The sequence below is a fragment of the Chiloscyllium plagiosum genome, unplaced genomic scaffold, assembly GCF_037043375.1.
Source record: "Chiloscyllium plagiosum isolate Xiang-an unplaced genomic scaffold, Cpla_swu_hap1 HiC_scaffold_24, whole genome shotgun sequence".
Classification (NCBI taxonomy): Eukaryota; Metazoa; Chordata; class Chondrichthyes; order Orectolobiformes; family Hemiscylliidae; genus Chiloscyllium; species Chiloscyllium plagiosum.
The window spans coordinates 53540057-53559864 of record NW_028270162.1 but is presented as its reverse complement, the minus strand read 5'-3'; the positions used below and the strand labels follow the sequence as shown (position 1 = coordinate 53559864).

Genomic DNA, 19808 nt, shown 5'->3' with positions numbered 1-19808 from the left:
GGTCATGAATACGCTACCTTTTAGCGAGAGATTTGTAACTTGAATCATGCTATATTGAAATTCTGGATAAAATGTTAACTGACCAACCAGGTTACAAATTGATATGGATGGATCATTAAAAAAAAATCACTCCAGATGATTGGAGGATATAGCCCTTACCAATTAGACAATGGGCAAAATCCCAAATTCCCTTCTATTCTGTGTCATACTGGCCCTGCTTGAAAAGGTATGTCACTTAAGTTTCCTTTTCTCTGTAGATCTGAGTAATTTACATGCGGGAAGTTGGCTTTCACAAAGTTGGGATCTTGAAAAAATGTAGAATGCACTGAGGCATTGAATAAGACCATCTAAAACTGAGAGCAGTTTAGGAGATTTAATATGCCATAAAAGAGAGGATATAAGGAATGGAAAGGTAAACTAATAGGTCATGATGGTAAGATAGTACTTATCAAACATGGTAATCAAACTATCAAGATTCATGCCTTATAATTAATTGGAATTACTAAATCTCCGTCTCTGATCAACTGATGAAATAAACTGGGCACCTTGTGCTGTGCTCAAAGATTAGGTTCCTAAGAACAAACAGCAGTAGATCAAGGGCTGTATAATGGTAATGTGAATAATTATGACCCACAGACAGAGCTATCACATTCACAGACTGGGTCCTTGGGTGAAACATATTCCAGTGGGATCTAGTTAAAAGAGGAAATGTTTACTGATAAGTTTAAATATTGGTTCATTTGTTGATGTTGAGGAAGCCATTGCAAGTATGATGAGTGCAAAAATGACACATATCAGAAAATAATATACCAAAGTAAAGAGCTTTAGATGATGCAGGAAGCTGCAGGTGTCCTGGCGTATATGGATGCTGCAGCTTTAAGAGATTAGAAAGCGAAATAAATATCACAGAACATACTGAAATGGGACTAAAAGCACAGGTCCTCTGAAGTATAGGTGGTGGCCAAGAAACAAAAAAAAAAGGCAAAACTAAGGGTTAAAAGAAAATTTGGAGTTTATTCTTAAGCTTTGTTTCAGAGGTGAATTTGTAGTACTGTAAACATTCTTGTGCAGGGACTTAGGTGTTTCGCAGAGCAACTGGATATCAGGATGGACTCTTCTCACAGTTGGAAAAGTAATCTTAAGAATTGTTATAGCTTTTTGCCACATATTTATGGGAATTTAAGCTGATTGACATGGAAGCTGCATTATTGCACTCGATACATTTCAGGGAGAATTATTTTTTTAAGAACTATCTAAAGAGACAACATATGCAGTAGGAAAACTGTGTAAGCTAGACAGATGTCCATTGCCTGAATGCTGCTTTCAGGGCATGCTATTTTTTTTTGACAAGATCTGTTTTGTGGGAAACAGATTGTGCTCAATTAAAGGCAGATTCTGCAATTCTTCATTTGTACCATAAAAAGTTGCAGACATCTTCATGATACATGTTGATTATTTATTGGGTGGCACTGTGGTATTTCAGTTGTGTTATTAATATGATTAGAGTTGAATTTCAAACTGGGAGTAGACTTGTGGGGCTTAAAATTATATTGATTTAGTTATCAAGAGGAGGAGACTGGAATAACTTCAAATCAACAGTTCTATTTAGATGAAGAGAGTGAAGGCATGGTAGCTAAGCTTATAGATGGCATAAAGATATAGCAAAGTATGTTGTGAAGAGGTCATGCAGAGGTTGCAGATGGATGTAGGGAAGTTGAGTGAGTGGGCAAAAATTTGCCAGATGGAATATGTGGGAAAATGGGAAGTTATTCATTTTGGAAGAAGGAATAAAAAAAGCAGAGCATTTTTTATAAAACTAAAAACATCCTAAAACCATTCTAAAACTGAGGTGCAGAGGAATTTTGTGTTTGAGTCACAAAATGTTGATATGCAGGTACAGCAAGTACAAAAAAAGTTAATGCAATGCTATCTTTTATTATGAGACGAATTGAACATATAAGTAAGGATATTATACCTCAGTTACAGAGGATATTGGTGAAATAACATTTGCATGCAGTTTTGGCCTCCTTATTTAACAATATAAATGTGTTGGAAGCAGCTCAGAGAAGGTTTACCAGATTGATACCTGGAATGAGTAGATTATCTTATGAAGAAAGGTTGGACTGACGAGGCTTGTTTCCATTACAGATTAGAAGACTGAGGGATGGATTGAATGGTCTTAACAGGTGGGTATGGAAAGGACATTTCCTCTTTGGATCAGTTCAGATCTAAAGGGAACTGTTTAAAAATGAGGGATGATGCTTCTAAATCAGGAATAATGAAAACGTTTTTCACTCATACAGTATGCAACTTTGAAACTGTGCCCCAGAAAGTGGTGGAGGCTCTGGCTACTGAATACTTTTAAAGCAGAGTTTTATTGATCCCCTCACCTAAAAAGAGTCAAAGGCGTATCGTGGTAGATGGGAACATGGAGTTCAAAGCATACACATAGATCTGCATGACTATATTATTACTACCCTCATGCTTTCCCCAGTCAATGTCACTGGATCTTAATTCAGAAACTCAGGTTGATACTTTATGGATATGGATTTGAATCATACCATGGCAGATGGTGAAATCTGAATTCAATCTTTAAAAATCTGAAATTAGAAGCTGGCATAGTGTTAACCATGAAACCATTCTTAGTGGTTGTAACAATCCATCTGGTTCAATGATCTCCTTTAGGGAAGGAAAACTGTTGTTGCGTCTTGGCAAACCCACAGCAATATGGCTGACTCTCAAATGGTCTCCAGTAGCAAGCAGTTCAAGGAAACTAGGAATGGGCAACAAACTTTGCATCAAATGCAATGCCTACATCCAAGAAAGATTTTTCTTAAATGGCCAGAGTGAGCCCGACAGGCCAAGTGGCCAATTTCAGCTCCAAATATGAGTGTTCATATGAGTCTTGCTCCTACCTTTAACTGAAAATTCTTCAATAGATGATAAACACTTTTTTAAAAACCTGCACATATACTTGGTTTGGTTGTCCAACCAGAATTGGTTGTTCCCTTCACCTTGATATTATTATTAAATCTGATCATTTTGCAAATTATTATTATATGAAAGATTTGAATTTAGCAAACAATATTTGCAATCTCAGGATATCCCAAATGGTTTAAAATCAATAGAATACTTTAGAAGCATCATAGGTGGAGTCACTGCCGTCTTGGAAGAAACATGACAGGCAACTTACAGACTATTAAGACCTCAAACAGCTGTGTGATAACGACCAAATTGGTTGCTTTTGTAACACTGGTTGGGGTGTTTGTGGTACAGTGGTAGTGCCCCTACCTCTGAACCAGAAGGCCCAAGTTCAAGTCCCACCTCCTCCACAGGTGTGTAATAATATCTCTGAATGGGCTGAACACTGGTTGAAGATTACATGATGGAGAAATCCCATATTCTTCTTTGAAAAAGTGTCACTGGATCTGAAAAGGCAGACAACACTTCTTGGTATGAACATCTTTTTCGAAAGACAGCACAAATGAGAAACGTCATACTCCCAACTATACCCGGCTATCTCATTTAGCATGATTCTCATACTTTGTTCCGTTAACGACGATCTGTTACTCTACTCCTTTCCACCTATTTCCCATACATTCTCAGTTTAGACATAAATCTGTCCCATGTTTTAACTATTATTTCCTGAATCCAAGTGTCTGGGAAACACAATATTTTGTGAACTAATTAATACTCAATGATAACCAGGGTATAACATTGTAAACTCTGTGCTCTAATAAGATCAGTGTATCACAAAATATATGACCCTGCTACTGCACTCCTGCTGTACCCGGTTTATTGTCAAATCAAAACAAATAAACCTGTTTTCTCAATTCACACTATTGTTAGATCAACGGCTGGTCATTCCAACAGCAGACTCACATGCTGGATATTAATCATCTGCCGGAAGATATTGGTGCCTGTCGTTCAGAAGCAGATAAGATACTAATTTCAAGTCAAGTACAATCGAAATCACATGAACTTGGTGCTCACAAAGGAGTCGATAAGGGTTTAATGGACTTGAATTAAAGGACCTCCTCATTCTCTCCAGACTAATTGTGATTATTTATCTCTTTTTTCAATTTATTCATTTTTGTGGAATTTGGGTGTCACTACCTGGTCAGTACTTACTGCCTGCACCTAGTTGCCCTTGAGAAGGTGGTGGTGAGCTGCCTTTGTGAACCACTGCAGTCCACCTGAGGGAAGGAATTCCAGGATTTTGACCCAGTGACAGTGAAGAAACACGGATACATTTCCAAGTCCAAATGGTGAGTGACTTGGAAGGGAACTTCAATCTGATGCCCTTGTCTTTCTAGATGGAAGTAGTTGTGGGTTTGGAAGGTGCTGAGGATCTTTGGTGAATTTCTGCAGTATATCTTGTAGACAGAACACACTGCTGCAAGTGAGAATTGGTGGTGGAAGGCATGGATGCTAGTAAATGCAGTGCTTTGTCCTGGATGGTGTCAAGCTTCGAGTGTTGTTGGGGCTGCTTTCATCCAGGCAAGTGGAGAGTATACCATCACACTCCTGATTTGGGTCCTGTAGATGGTGGACAGGCTTTCAGGAGTCAGGACGTAAGTTACTTGTCTCAGTGTTCCTAGCCTCCGATCTGTTCTTGTAGCCATTGCATTTATGTGGTGAGTCCGTTGAGTTTCTGATCAATGATAAATCCCAAGATGATTGTGGGGGATTCAGTGAATAGTAACACCATTGAATGTCATGGGGTGGTGGTTAGATTGTTTTTAAATGGTGACGGTCATTTGTGTGGCATGAATGTTACTTGCCACTTGTCATCCCAAGTCTGGATATTGTCTAGATCTTGTTGCATTTGGACACAGACTGCTTCAATGTCTGAGGAATTGGGAACATTGTGAAATCTTTGGTGAAATCCCCCACTTCTGATCTTATGATGGAGGGGAGACCATTGATGAAACAGCTTAAGATGGTTGGACCGAGGACACTACTCTGAGGAACTCCTGCAGAAATGTCGTGGAGCCGAGATGACTGATCTCCAACAACCACAACCATCTTCCTACATGTCAGGTATGATTCTAACTGCTGGAGACTTTGCCCCGATACCTACTGATTCCAGTTTTGCTTGGCCTCCTTGATGCCACACTTGGTCAAATGCAGCTTGATGTCAAGGGCTGTCACTCTCACCTCACCTCTGCAATTCAGTTTTTTTCTCCGTGTTTGAACCAAGGCTGTAATGAGGTCAGGAGCTGAGTGGTCCTGGCGGAACCTAAATTGGATATCACTGAGCAGGTGCTGCTTGATAGCACTGTTGATGACACCTTCCAACATTTTACTGATGATCGGGAGTAGTCTGATGGGCCAATAATTGGCCAGGTTGGATTTCTCCTGCTTTTTATGTACAAAACATACTTAGGAAATTTTCCACATTGTTGGGTAAATGCCAGTTTTATAACTCTACTCAAACAACTTGGCTAAGGGAGTGACAAGTTCTGGTGCACAAGTCTCCAGGACTGTTGTTGGAATGTTGTCAGGGCCCATAGCCTTTACAGTATCCAGTGCCTCAAACCATTTCTTGATATCATGTGGAACGAATCAAATTGGCTGAAGACTGGTATCTGTAATGCTGGGTACCACTAGAGGAGGCCGAGGTGGATCATTCACTTAGCACTTCTGGGTGAAGGTTGCTGCGAATGCTTGCTAAGCATGTTATTTATCACTCATCCCAAGACCAAGCACTGTTCAGATCTTGTTGCATGTAGTTAAAAATCACACAACACCAGGTTATAGTTCAGCAGGTTTAATTGGAAGCACACTAGCTTTTGGAGCGCCGCTCCTTCATCAGGCCACCTGATGAAGGAGCGGCGCTCCGAAAGCTAGTGTGCTTCCAATTAAACCTGTTGGACTATAACCTGGTGTTGTGTGATTTTTAACTTTGTACACCCCAGTCCAACACTGGCATCTCGAAATCATTGTTGCATGTAGTTATGAATGCCTTCAATTTCTGAAAATATCACTTTGGGTCTTAACATTGTGCGAAAGGTCTTTGATGACAAAGGTGACCATTATTGGGCCTAGGGAACCATTCTAAGAAAATGACTGCCTGGTGGCTGAGATAACTGAATTCCAAAGACCACAACTAATATCCTTTGCAGGGTGCCTGCGTCCAGGTGCTTTGCGTCTGATATCCATTACTTCAATTTTGCTATGGCTTCTTGACCAGAATAGTTGCTATACAGCAAAGATATTTAAATGGCATTTCTGACTGAATAGTTTTTGCTTAATGAGGATTTTTCTGTCATTTCACTAAAATTGAGCTCCACCTCTATAGAAAGCATTGTCTTGAGCCAGGCAGGACTGCAAATTTGTTTCAGTTTACAAACACAACTAACTCAAGTGTTTTAACACCAAAATCATAAAGGCAGGGATCTGATACATTTTTTAAAGTTATTCTTGTTCAAGTACTAAAGATTAAACCCAGAACATAACAGCATTGCATGAAATTTTGGATAAAGTATGAACTCAAAACACCATTCAGCACCTTACCACATAGCTCATGTATAACCAAAGTATACATAGTATTATTCCTTTCTAATGATGAGTTTTCAAATCTTAAATCTAGTTTTTACAATTGAAAAAAGCTTTGCTGCTCTGATCCTACGCTCACACCAAAATGTCTGCAGAGAATCAAACTTCTAAATCAGTCACCAAATTTGAAGAAAATATGCATGAAAATAGCCCAAAAAACAATTTTCTCAGAAGTAAGGTGAACACTTCATTACAAGAGTAACACTGAGATCGGTTCCATTTCCTTAATTCAGGTGTTTTGCTTCGAGCTATATAGAATAGGCATCTTAACAGCTTTCATTTAATTTCCATAATTTGGAATAAATCATTTCAAGAGATCAAGATTCAAGAACAGAGGGGAGAAACTATTAGCTACACAGATGTATACAGATAACTCCAATGTTATGCAGGCGCTGGAGAGATTTTTCTCGGTCTGGTTGGGCTAATTGACTGTACATATGTTTATCACACTGCAGATTGCTGACACTTTTTACATAATAAATGCGCTGGGAAATGTCAACTCTCCCAAACATTAGCAGCAGGGTTTTGAAAATCATCGATTATGGATCCCCATTGTGTTCATCAAACACTCTTCCTGAAAATGTCTGCGACCTTCTCTCTCTATTTGTCCTTCTTCTCTTTGTGGTTAGCTCAGACTTGCTATTTCTAACTTCTTGCCAATTTTTTTTCATATTTCTTTCATGAAAATGTATTTCCTTTTAATTAAATTAATGTGACCTTGCAGTATTCCTGTTCGTGCTGTTTTGGGAATCATTTTGAATGTTGGAAGTTTTGAAAATATTATGAACAAGGATCACTAACTCTGTTGAGAGAAATCAGAGTTAACGTCGTGGATCAAATGACCCTTCCTCAGAATTGAGATCCTGAGGAAGGATCACTCGACCCAAAACGTTTACTCTGATTTATCTCCACAGGTGCTGCCCGACCTGCTGAGTTTTTCCAACAATTTATATTTTTGTCTCTGATTTATAGCATCCGCAATTCTGTCGGTTTTTATTCAATATTAACTCTGTTTCCTCCTCACAAATATTGCCATAGCTGTTGAGTTTCCTCCAGCAATTTGCTTTCCTTTCAGATTTCCAACAACCCCATTTCTTTGGTTTTCTTGTTCAGAAAGTTGCTTTTTGCTGTGTCATTGTCACCTTATTGACAAGGTTTTGTACTGACAGAGCCAGTGGTAAAAGTGGATTTTCTTTCTTTGGAAAAGGCTCTTACATGCAGTGCTCGCCTCCAGAAGAAAAAATGTCATTTCTATGTCCATCTTGTCAAGACCATTCAAGAATGCTTCAATCAACTCTTCTTTTCTGCATTCCAATGGAAACAAACTCAGTCTGTTCAACGTACCTTTAAAAAGACAACATACTCACACTCAACCACAGTAAGGCTCCCTTAAACTGTACTATCTATTTGCATTTCTCCAAACTAAAGAGACCAAAACCGCACACAGTATTCGATTTGCAGCCTCACTTGTACGACTGAAGCATAACATTCTGACTTTCATTTTCAACTCCTCTTATTAGGCTTATCTTATTAAGCTTCTTATTAGGCTTCTGAATTACATGTAGCACCTGAATACAACTTTTGTGATGAATGCACTAGAACAGCTCGATCACTCTGCAGCTTGGAATCCTGCAGACATGGTCAGTTTAGGTAATACTCAGCTTTGACATTCTTCCTGCCCAATATAAAAATCTTCATTTTTCCCACATTATACTCTTTCTGCTCAATCTGTCTCCACTCTCAACCTATTTGTAGCCATTTGCAAATTTCTTGTATGTCTTCTTCACAATATATTTTCCTATCTATCTTGGTTTCATCTGTGTATTGAACTACCACACCTTTGCTCCCCTCAGCTAAGCCATTGATTTGAATTCTAAGAAGTCAACGTCCCAGAACAGATTCCAGCGAGACTCCACTTGTCTCATCCTGCCAATTAGGCAAGGACCCAATTACGCATATTTTGTTTCTGCCAGTCAGTCAATCTTCTATTTGTGCTAATATCTGACCCTCTATACTGCCAGCTTTTATTTTTCACATTAACCTTTGATCAAATGCCTTCTAGATATCCAAGTACACTAACTAAACAGGTTCCTCGTTATCGACAATATGTTACTCTTGCAAAGAATTCCAATAGATTGTTTCTTAAAAGGGAAATCCTGTTGAACCAATGTTGAGTCTTCACATTTAAAAATCACACAACACCAGGTTATAGTCCAACAGGTTTAATTGGAAGCACACTAGCTTTCGAAGCGACGCTCCTTCATCAGGTAATAGTGGCGGGCTCAATCCTAACACAGAATTTATAGCAAAAATTTACAGTGCGATGTAACTGAAATTATACATTGAAAAACTGATTGTCTGTTAAGCCTTTCATCTGTTAGAATACAGTGATAGTTTCACTTCTTTCATGTGTAAATCACAAAACCTTTTTTATATATTAAAATGTTGCATTCTCGGTTTAGGTGTTAACAATGGTGATAGCTAGACAATATGTTGAAGGTGTTGGCCCCCTGTGTTCTCTGTCTATGACCTGATGTTTAGATTGATTCTAATCTAAAAAGTGAGATAACAGAGTTTTACATAAGTTCATGCAGTTTTTGAGCTCAGAGTTCTACATGAATGCATGCAGTTATTGAGCAAAGTACAATGTAACCCTGAAAATACAAATTCACCCCACAAAATATGTGTGCGCATGTGGGTCTTTGTCTGTGTGCGTGTCTGCCTGGGTTGGGGATTGTGAGTGTGAGAAAGTGTATGTGTGTGTGTGTGTGTAGTGAGTGCAGAGTGTCTTAAGTCTGTGAGGGGGTGCAAGTGAGATTGTGGGAGTGTGCGTGTCTGTAAGGGTGTGTGTGGGTGTCTGTGTGTCCGTGTGTATGTGTGTATAGGAGTGCGAGTGTGTGTGTGTACGAGTGTCTGTGTGGGTGTATAGTGCAATGGTGGTCACCTGTAATGCGACATGAACCCAAGGTCCCGGTTGAGGCCCTCCCTATGGGTACCGAACGGCACCTCCAAATCGAGTCTTCACATGTTTGTGTTAGTAACGGAAGATAATACAGGGCCATTAAAACTGCAAACCTATTTTAATTCTTATCCAGAACAGAGATAACATGCCAGTAAAGTAACAAACAAAGGGCAAGCATGTGGTGTCATAGAAAACATATGGCCCCTTCTTTGAATGAATCAAGTCTGAAGACCACAATGTGAAAACCAATATTGTAAAACATTCTCGTGAGTTTTCTCTAACACTAGCAGAGCAGAACCCTCCTTATCTCCTTCCACTTGCCAATTTTTGTTGTTGTTCCTAGTCTCAGATTTCATAGTTTTCCAACTACAAAGTACGCCTGGAGAAAATTTCTTTCAGCTTTCCAGTTATGTGTTTCAAAAATATTGGGAATGATTAGCAGTTCTTAGTTAACGTATTACCTTTTCATTGCATGATTGTGAGTTAAAATACAAATCCAAGAATTTGAATGCAGGTTGGTGAATCTGAACTCTGTGTCTTGAGAGGACAATGAGAAGTGCTAGCTAATTTCCATTTTCTCCCCTGTCTTCCTAACACCAGCTGAAACTTTTGGCACAGAGAATACAGTTCCATCTTGATGTTCCTTCCTGTGGTAGGAAAGAAACAGCAAACATTGGGTTCAAGATGGGGAAAGAAGAAAGGAAACACTGTAAAAGAGAACTACCTAGGTCTTCCTTGTCCTCAAAAAGTGAGAAATACCCAGTTTGTAAAGGTTTACTGACAAGTGCATACATCCAGTATATATTAACCTGTGGTTCTCTTCACAGATGTTGACTGACCAGCTGTGTATTTGCAGTACCTCTTACCTTCCAAACACTGTGTGCTTCTTGTCCAGATAGACACATGAGCGGAATGTAATGAAGCTGAGAAGACAAAAGGGTTAAAAGAAAAGAACTCTTCAACCACAGTCACCATTTTGTGAAAACACCTTGTTCAACTTTCTCAGTACTGCTTTAAGCTGAAAATTGATTGAAACTGTTAAAAAAATGAAAAATACTAACTGTTTGTGTGCACCAGGTAGGAACCAATTAAGTTTTAAAATTACAACCATAAAAATGTCTAGGTTTAGAAGATCCTAACAAGGAATATTTAACATTTTTAAGTCAGAAACTACATTTTCTGTAGTTAAAGTTGAATAGGCTTTACTTTTACTTTACTAAACAAACGTTTTCTGGCCATTACATATTGATACTTAAAGCGGCTTCCATTTATGGTGCTATAGGCTTCAAAACAAATCTGCTCTCCTATAGCGAATTATATTTGTGATTAGACAATTTGTGGCAGAGAAGACACCTCTGCATTTTGAATGAAGATGCTAAACATTTGGATCTGATCCTGCGAAACTTAATGACATTATAATGGCTTCCAATTTGGTTGTTTTGAGAGAGATGTGGAGCCCAACACTGAACTCACTTCTTTCATTACATTTCCTAATAATCCTATCCATTTAGTGAAACAAGCTTTATTGCTGTGTATTATTCTATGGTTATGTATCAAGGTTTCTAAAGATTTTATTTTGGGTGTGGGTAAAGGAATTGCCATGTGATAAATGAGAATCAGATTTCCTACAGCCTTACAATGTAGTTCCTTACTTAATCCTGTATACATAAAAGGTAGAACAGTTCTACTTAAACATAAAATTATGGTTTTGCACAATGCATGCCTAATCGATTAAGAAATAGTATCTGTATATTTTTGAGCTTTTAATGTTTTTCCAACAAAATACTTTGCAATGATCTTCTGACTTGAAGGACTGGAGTAAATAGAAGCCATTGGAAAATTACTTACAACTGCGACTTGTTGGTGTTGGGTCCCGAGTTGGCCATGCTGAGGATACCTCGCCCTGAATGCGAGAGGTTGTGTTTGAACTCATCCTTGAAAGGTTTTCCCCAGTATGACTCTCCACCTGAAGGAAGACAGGGAGAAACATATTGGTAGAAAGTTCTGATGCAAGTGCATAAATTTGAAACATGAATTCTGCTTCTCCCTCCAATGATGCTGCTGAGCTTTTCTAATATATTTAGTTTTTATTTCAATTTACAGCATCTTGCCTTTGATATCACCATGTTTATCATTGGGGCTTTCAATAACAAGCAGTTCACATTGTGCACAATGAGCATAAGAAATATCTTTGCTGACTTTGGGAATTATTGCAAGGGAAAGTGGAATGCTTCAGTCTCACAAGTCTATACTGATGCTCTCCCAAACATGGAAGTGGATAAGGAATGTCAGAAATGTTCTAAAGTGACATATATCATTGTTTCTTCCAAGTAATGATTATAATCAAGTTAAGAAGTCAAAGCATAAGAGTAACCACTAATTAGATGCTTAATGCGATGATGCACTTTTAAATGTACTGTTTTGTTTTCGAATACATGGCTGAAAAATACTAGCTTAATGGCTGTTGTAAGAACATCATCAATGTCACACTTGTAAATGCTTTCCATCGATGCCAAAGAGGTGGTGCCTACCAAAACCTTCTAATTCTAGTGGCTGCTGCAGTATTTAAATACTAGAAACTGTAATTTCACTCTTATACATTAGAATGATTCTGAGAATGAATTTTTCTGATAAATCATGGTGTCAGTTCACCAAATAAATGTTGGCAATTAGCCGGAAGACTGTCAGACTTGACAATCTGTCAGTTGTATTTCACTGCACACTGAGGCTATAATGGGGCTACATAATGTCAAATTTTGCCCATGAATGGTATTAATTCTGTCTAGATCTTTTGTACAATAATTTATAGAGATTAATTACTACAATTAGTCCATAACAATTCAAAAGTCAACAAAATTTTAGTCCATTACAAAACAAACATACACTAAGATAGATTCAGCCAGATGGCTCATTCAGGAAGTTAAGGATTGTATCAAATTAAAACAAATAGCTTATAGTATTGCAAAGTACAACACCAAGTCTGAGGATTGAGACTGTTTTAGAAACAATAGGTCCACCAAATGGGGGACAAAAAAAACAGGAGAGTAAACTAATCAGGATTATAAAAACAAATTTTAAGAGTGTTTGCAAGTGGATAAAAAGGAACAGAATAACTAAAGTAAATGTTAGTTCCTTAATAGAAGTGGAGATTGTAGAAATTATCAGGAGGGACATTATGTGGCATTGTTCACAGTAGAAGATACAATTTGCATACCAGAAATTGAACGCAACCTAAGAGGGGAAAAGAGTGACGAATTTGAGATAATTAATATGAATTGAAAAAAGTATTGGATAAACTTATGGAACTAAAATCTATTAAATCCCTGGGTCCTGCTGACACACATCCTAGAGCTCTTAAAAGAACAGTAGATACCTTCGCTGGTGTATTCCAAAATTTCTTAGATTCAGGAAAGGTCACTAGGTTGGAGGCGGACAAATGTAACACCTCTTTTCAGGAAAGAAGGGACAGAGAAAACCAGGGACTATAAGGAAATTAGATTGACATTAGTCATTGGTGAAATGCTGGCATCTATTATTAAAGAAGACTTATAAATGGACTGAGAAAAGCACAGAATAATTAGAACAGATCAACAGAAATCCTTTTTCAACAAACTTACTGGAAAGATTCAATGGCCTGTATTGTCTAATCCAGCTCTTATTTCATGTGCTCTTGTGGAATATGCTGCCTGACAGAATGCTGATGGCAGACCTATTGTGGGGCAAAGAGGGGACAGTGGGGCCGACTGAATTACTCTTGCAGAAGTCCAGAATTGACTCAATTAGTTGACTAGACTACTCCTGTGTTAGAATTGTTCTATGATTCTACTGGGTCAAGAGTGTGGTGCTGGAAAAGCACAGCAGGTCAGGCAGCATCTGAGGAGCAGGAAAGTTGATATTTTGGGCCTGAGCCCTTCATCAGGAATGCTTTAAAAAAACACCATGGCCCATTTATATCACCTTCTGTCATCCTGGTGGTTCCATGACATAAGGATAATTGAACTGTTGACAAATCATAGCAATTAATCTCCATCAATTAGTCTACAAAAAATCGATATGCAAGAAAATCTTCGAGGAGGAAAACATCTGAAAACATGATGAAAAGCACGCTTTCTCTCCCAAGGCTGCTACTTTAACTTATGGCAATTGTTTAGCTGAGAGGACTGAATGCAAAGTATCCCAAAGTACCTAAGTTTTTGCTAACAGGATACAGTGGTAATCTGTGGTGAGTGTGCAAAGTGTCTGCACAGGGCTATGTAGAAATTGAGTGAGTGCTCAAAAACATGGTAAATGAAATATAATGCATGGAAGTGTGAAATTATTCACTTTAGAACAAAAAGTATCAAAAACAGTTGAGACTGGGAAGAACCGGTACACAAACGTGTTTCTGTACACAAATCACAGAACATTAATATTTAGGCACAGCAGCTTGGACAGTAAGTTATATGGTGGTCTATATTATAAAGGGATCTGAGTTTTATTTGCTTGTTCAAGACAAGACATAAGTGAAGACATTTTACCACAATTTTACAGGCCGAATCTGTTTAATGGGTGACACAGTGGCTCAGTCGTTAGCACTGCTGCCTCACAGCACCAGGGACCCGGGTTCGATTCCAGCATCGGACGACTGACTGTGTGGACTTTGCACATTCTCCCTGTGTCTGCGTGGGTTTCCCCCGGTTGTTCCGGTTTCCTCCCACAATCCAAAAATGTGCTGGTTAGGTGAATTGGCCGTGCTAACTTGCCCATGGTGTTCAGGTATGTGTAGGTTAGGTACGTTAGTCAGGGGTAAATGTAGAGTAATAGGGTATGAGAATGGGTCAGGGTGGGTTACTCTATCGAGGGTCAGTGTGGACTTGTCGGGCCAAATGGCCTGTTTCCACACTGATTCTATTCTATGAATCTATGAAATAATGTTTGATTTGGCATCCCTGTCACAGAAAGGATTATTTAGCTTTGTAAGGAATGCAATAATGTTTCCCTAGACTGATTCCTGTGATAAGGAAATTGTACTGTGAGGATCGGTTGAGTAGTCAAGGACTATATTCCATAGAACTTGGAAGAATGAGTGATGATCACATTGACCAGGTAAAATTCTCAAAGGCTTAATAGGATGGTTGCCAGAATGATGTTGCCTCTGGCTGGGGCATCTAGAATTAGGACACATTGTCTCAGAATAAGGGACCAGCCATTTAGGATTATGAAGAGATTTGATCACTAAAAATATTGTAAATCTTTGAAATTCTCTACCACTGAAGGCTGTCAATACCTATTCATTGAGCACATTCAAGATAAAGATCAATAATTTTTTTTGGTTTCTAATTGAATTGAAAACTGTGGAAATGATGTGAAATTGAAATAGATGATCATCCATGATCAGACTGAATGGTGCAGCAGGCTTGTAAGGCCTAAAAGCCTACTCCAGATTCAATTTCATGTGATCTCATGTTCATACTAACCTCACACCACATCTCAAAATACACAATTATTATATTGCAGAATGAGATTTTCTATAGGTTGCATTTGACTGAACCATCTTCTGAGTGTCAAAATAGTTTAGATATTGAAAAGTATCATCTTCCAGCATTAACAGATAGCAACATTGACATGACATTATCAAAACAAATAAAAAATCATTTAAGAAGAGGTCTTGAAAGAATTCTGGAGCAAGAGCACACATCTCCACTGGATTCTAAAACCATGCATCAGTGGGATCCTCTATGATATGAATTTCCAGCTCCAAAATGCCTGAGATGGGCATATTGCAAACTCAACAGTTTTCTAAGAACCAATAAATTCACTGGTAAGGCTCAGAGCAAGCTGTTGTGATTACCAGATTTGGTAAAACTAACAATACAATAGCACAAATTGTCCAGCAATTTACCTAAAAATTCCTGCATTTTCAACAGGGGTCTTGTAAATGTATCCTTAAAATTATGCTATTTTCCTAGATATGAAATTTGCCAAAGAAGTGCAGACAGATTAAACACTTGCAAGCTTGTAGCAATTAACAATGCAGTTAATTATAAAATAAATTAACAGCATATGTAACCCCATGAATTAATCCCATCACTGAAGAGTTAATAGGGTGCAAAACTGCTCATCATGAACATCTTCTCAGTTACCATTCTGATTGCGGTTTAAAGTAAACTTTGATGTTCATGGTTTGTAACTGCCTAGTACAGTATTTAAAACTCTGTTTGATAAATGTTGGTATACATTTAGAGAATACATTGTAGTTGCTGTCACTAAAGGTAGGTGTTCAGAGTTTGTGAGAAAGTAGGCATTGGTCTGTATATGAGCTGATGTGACTTTTACTTACGTTTATTAATAGTGTACTTTGCAGTTTACTAATAATAAATAGGACAATATTCTTTTCTATAACAATAGTGGCATGTGATAATAAGATACAAGTGTACAATAAAGAGGTTTATAAATCCCCAATTGGGTTGGTTGTGGTGAATATGAAAAGATACAAACATTTGGAGGGTGAATCTGCCCTACACTTTAGTTTCCTAATTTAAAACATGCCATTTTGAAAAGCAAATTATTTCAACAGTGAACAAAGGAATGATTAAAATGGATTAGCAAGCCAACCATGGTGAATGTAGATAATATGGAGGGCATGCAAAGATAAAGAGAAATTTTTAAAAATTAAATGCAGGGAAGTTAACATAACTGCAGGCCTGCAGTTCCATGCCAAAACCTCAGATCTAATCACAGGTTTCAAAGATAGTGGGAAATAACAGTAATATTCTGAAAATGAAATTTAGAGACCGCCAATCTGTTAGTAAATGTCATGGCTGTGCTATTTTGAATTATTCTAGTATGACTTTTGCAGGGACCTGGCTTTGTTTCAAGGATTCCAATTTGATAAGAATACTCAGGATAAACACCCATAAAGTGACCTCACAGCTAGACTAATAACAAGGGCAATGCTACTGAGTAGAATAGTCAGGTCTGACAAACATCAAACTGTCCATTACTTTTATAATCAAGCTGGTTTTAGCAACCGAAATCAGAAATAAGGAAAGGTAATGCTGATACTTCTGTCCTCGGGCTTCTGCACTCCTACTGACGCCCAATGCAAACTTTAGGAACAGTACCTCATCATTCAATTAGGAACTTTACAGCCTTCAAGGGTCGTCACCAAGTTCAGGTCATAAACTGTTGTGTCCACTTGGTTTGTTTTTCTCCTCCAATTACAATGTCATTTCTTCTCCTGTCCAATCTCCATTCCTTTTGACCCTGGGGGACTGCCATTTGGTCGACTGTCTTCTATCTTGTCAAAGACCTTGCTTTTGTCCTTATTCCAACCATCCCTTGCTCAAAGCCTATTGGATCTCTAACCTTTGCCAGACCTGATGAAAAGTCACAGAACTGAAATGTTAACTTTGTTTCCTTCTGTACAGACGTTTTGTCAAATAGAATCACAGACCGTTCGGTCCAATTCGTCCATGCCGACCAGGTATCCTAAAATAAATCTAGCCCCTTTTGCCAGCATTGGCTCATATCTTTCTAAATCTTTCCTAATTATATACCCATCCAGATGCCTTTGAAATGTTGTAATTGTACCAGCCTCCACCACTTCCTCTGTCAGCTCATTCTATATATACACCACCCTCTGCGTGAAAAAGTTGTCCCATAGGTGCCTTTGAAATCTTTCCCCTTTCACCTTAAACCTATGCCCTCCAGTTTTGGACTCCCACAAACCTGGGGAAGAAGGTATTGGCCATTCACCCTATCCATGCCCCTCATGATTTTATAAGCCTTTATACGTTCACACCTCAGCCTCTGATGCTCCAAGGAAAACAGACTCCACCAATTCAGCCTCTCCCTATAGCTCAAACCCTCCAACCATGGCAGCATGTTGTTAATCTTTTTTGAACACCTTCAAGTTTCACAACATCCTTTCTATAGCAGGGAGACGTCCGAAGCAGAATTGTAGTTTTCCAAAAGTGGCCTAACTGATGTCTTGTATAGCTGGAAAATGACCTCCCAACTCCAAATCTCCTGTACTCAATACTCTGACCAATAAAGGAAAGCATACCAAATGCCTTCTTCACTATCCTGTCTACCAGGGACTCCACTTTCAAGGAACTATGAACCTGCACTCCAAGGTCTCTTTGTTCAGCAACACTCCGCAGGACCATACCATTAAGTGTACAAGTCCTGCTCTGATTTGTCTTTCCAAAATACAGCACCTCACATTTATCTAAGTTAACCTCCATCTGCCACTCCTTAGCCCATCTGATCAAAGTTCCACTGTACTCTGAGGTAACCTTCTTCGTTGTCCACTACACTACCAATTTTGGTGTCATCTGTAAATTTACTAACCATACTCCGACATTCACACCCAAGTCACTTATATAAATGATGAAAAGTTAGGGACCCAGCACTGAGCCTTGTGGCACACTGCTGGTCATAAGCCTCCAGTCTGAAAAGCAACCCTCCACCATCACTCTGACTTCCACCTACAAGCCAGTTCTACATCCAAGTGGCTAGTTCTCCCTAATCTGCACATATTTTTCATGCATTGTCTGTTTTCACAATGCACACAGAGGTTTTGATCATACTTGCACCCATCTGAACATTGCCACATTAAAAAATACTTACACGATACCGAAACCCACTAAAATAGATATACATGCCTGAATAGAAGCAAACTTACCTAGATACATAGATTCATAGAGATGTACAGCACAGAGACAGGCCCTTTGGTCTAACCCATCCTTGACGACCAGATATCCCAACCCAACCTAGTCCCACCTGCCAGCACCTGGCCCATATCCCTCCAAACCTTTCCTATTCATATACCCATCCAAATGCCTCTTAAATGTTGCAATTGTACCAGCATCCTCTGGCAGCTCATTCCAGATATGTACCACTCTCAATGTGGAAAAAGTTGCCCCTTAGGTCTCTTATATATCTTTCCCCTCTCACCCTAAACCTATGCCCTCTAGTTCTGAACTCCCCCACCCCACAGAAAAGACTTTGTCTATTTATCCTATCCATGCCCCTCATAAATTTATAAACCTCTACAAGGTCACCCCTGAGCCTCCAACACTCCAGGGAAAACAGCCCCAGCTTGTTCAGCCTCTCCCTATAGCTCAAATCCTCCAATCCTGGCAACATGCTTGAAAACCTTTTCTGAACCCTTTCAAGTTTCACAACATCTTTCCGATAGGAAGGAGACCAGAACTGCACGCAGTATTCCAACAGTGGCCTAACCAATGTCCTGAATAGCCGCAACATGACCTCCCAACTCCTGTACTCAATGGTCTGACCAATAAAGGAAAGCATACCAAACACCTTCTTCACTATCCTATCTACCTGCGACTCCACTTTCAAGGAGCTATGAACCTGCACTTCAAGATCTCTTTGTTCAGCAACACTCCCGAGGACCTTACCATAAGTATATACGTCCTGCTAAGGTTTGCTTTCCCAAAATGAACCACCTCACATTTATCTGAATTAAACTCCATCTGCCGCTTCTCAGCCCATTGGCCCATCTGATCAAGATCCTGTTGTAATCTGAGGTAATCTTCTTTGCTGTCCACTACACCTCCAATTTTGGTGTGATCAGCAAACTTACTAACTATACCTCTTATGCTCACGTCCAAATCATTTATATAAATCACAAAAAGGAGTGGACCCAATGATCCTTATGGCACTCCACTGCTCACAGGCCTCCAGTCTGAAAAGCAACCCTCCACCACCACCCTCTGTCTTCTACCTTTGAGCCAGTTCTGTATCCAAATGCCTAGTTCTCCCTGTATCCCGTGAGATCTAACCTTGCTAACCAGTCTCCCATGGGGAACCCTGTCGAACACATTACTGAAGTTCATATAGATCACATCTACCGCTCTGCCCTCATCAATCCTCTTTGTTACTTCTTCAAAAAACTCAATCAAGTTTGTGAGACATGATTTCCCACGCACAAAGCCATGTTGACTATCCCGAATCAGTCCTTGCCTTTCCAAATACATGTACATCCTGTCCCTCAGGATTCCCTCCACCAACCTGCCCACCACCGACGTCAGGCTCACTGGTCTATAGTTCCCTGGCGTGTCCTTAACACCCTTCTTAAACAGAGGCACCACGTTAGCCAACCTCCAGTCTTCCAGCACCTCACCTGTGACTATCGATGATACAAATATCTCAGCAATAGGCCCAGCAATCACTTCCCTAGCTTCCCACAGAGTTCTAGGGTACACCTAGGGCGGCACGGTGGCACAGTGGTTAGCACTGCTGCCTCACAGCACCAGAGACCTGGGTTCAATTCCGG

At 39.2% G+C, this 19808-nt stretch overlaps 1 protein-coding gene across 2 annotated transcripts in view; it reads right to left on the bottom strand.

The window, feature by feature from the left end:
- The window catches only part of ppil2 (peptidylprolyl isomerase (cyclophilin)-like 2), a 392675-nt gene that overhangs the window by 76269 nt on the left and 296598 nt on the right, over positions 1–19808 (bottom strand). For both annotated transcript variants that reach the window (XM_088000184.1, XM_043716075.2), the window contains exons 15-16: positions 11372–11489; positions 10390–10446 (exon numbers count right to left, since the gene is read on the bottom strand). In XM_088000184.1, coding sequence (XP_087856310.1) covers positions 10390–10446; positions 11372–11489 — 175 coding nt within the window. The remainder of the gene's footprint in view (positions 1–10389; positions 10447–11371; positions 11490–19808) is intronic.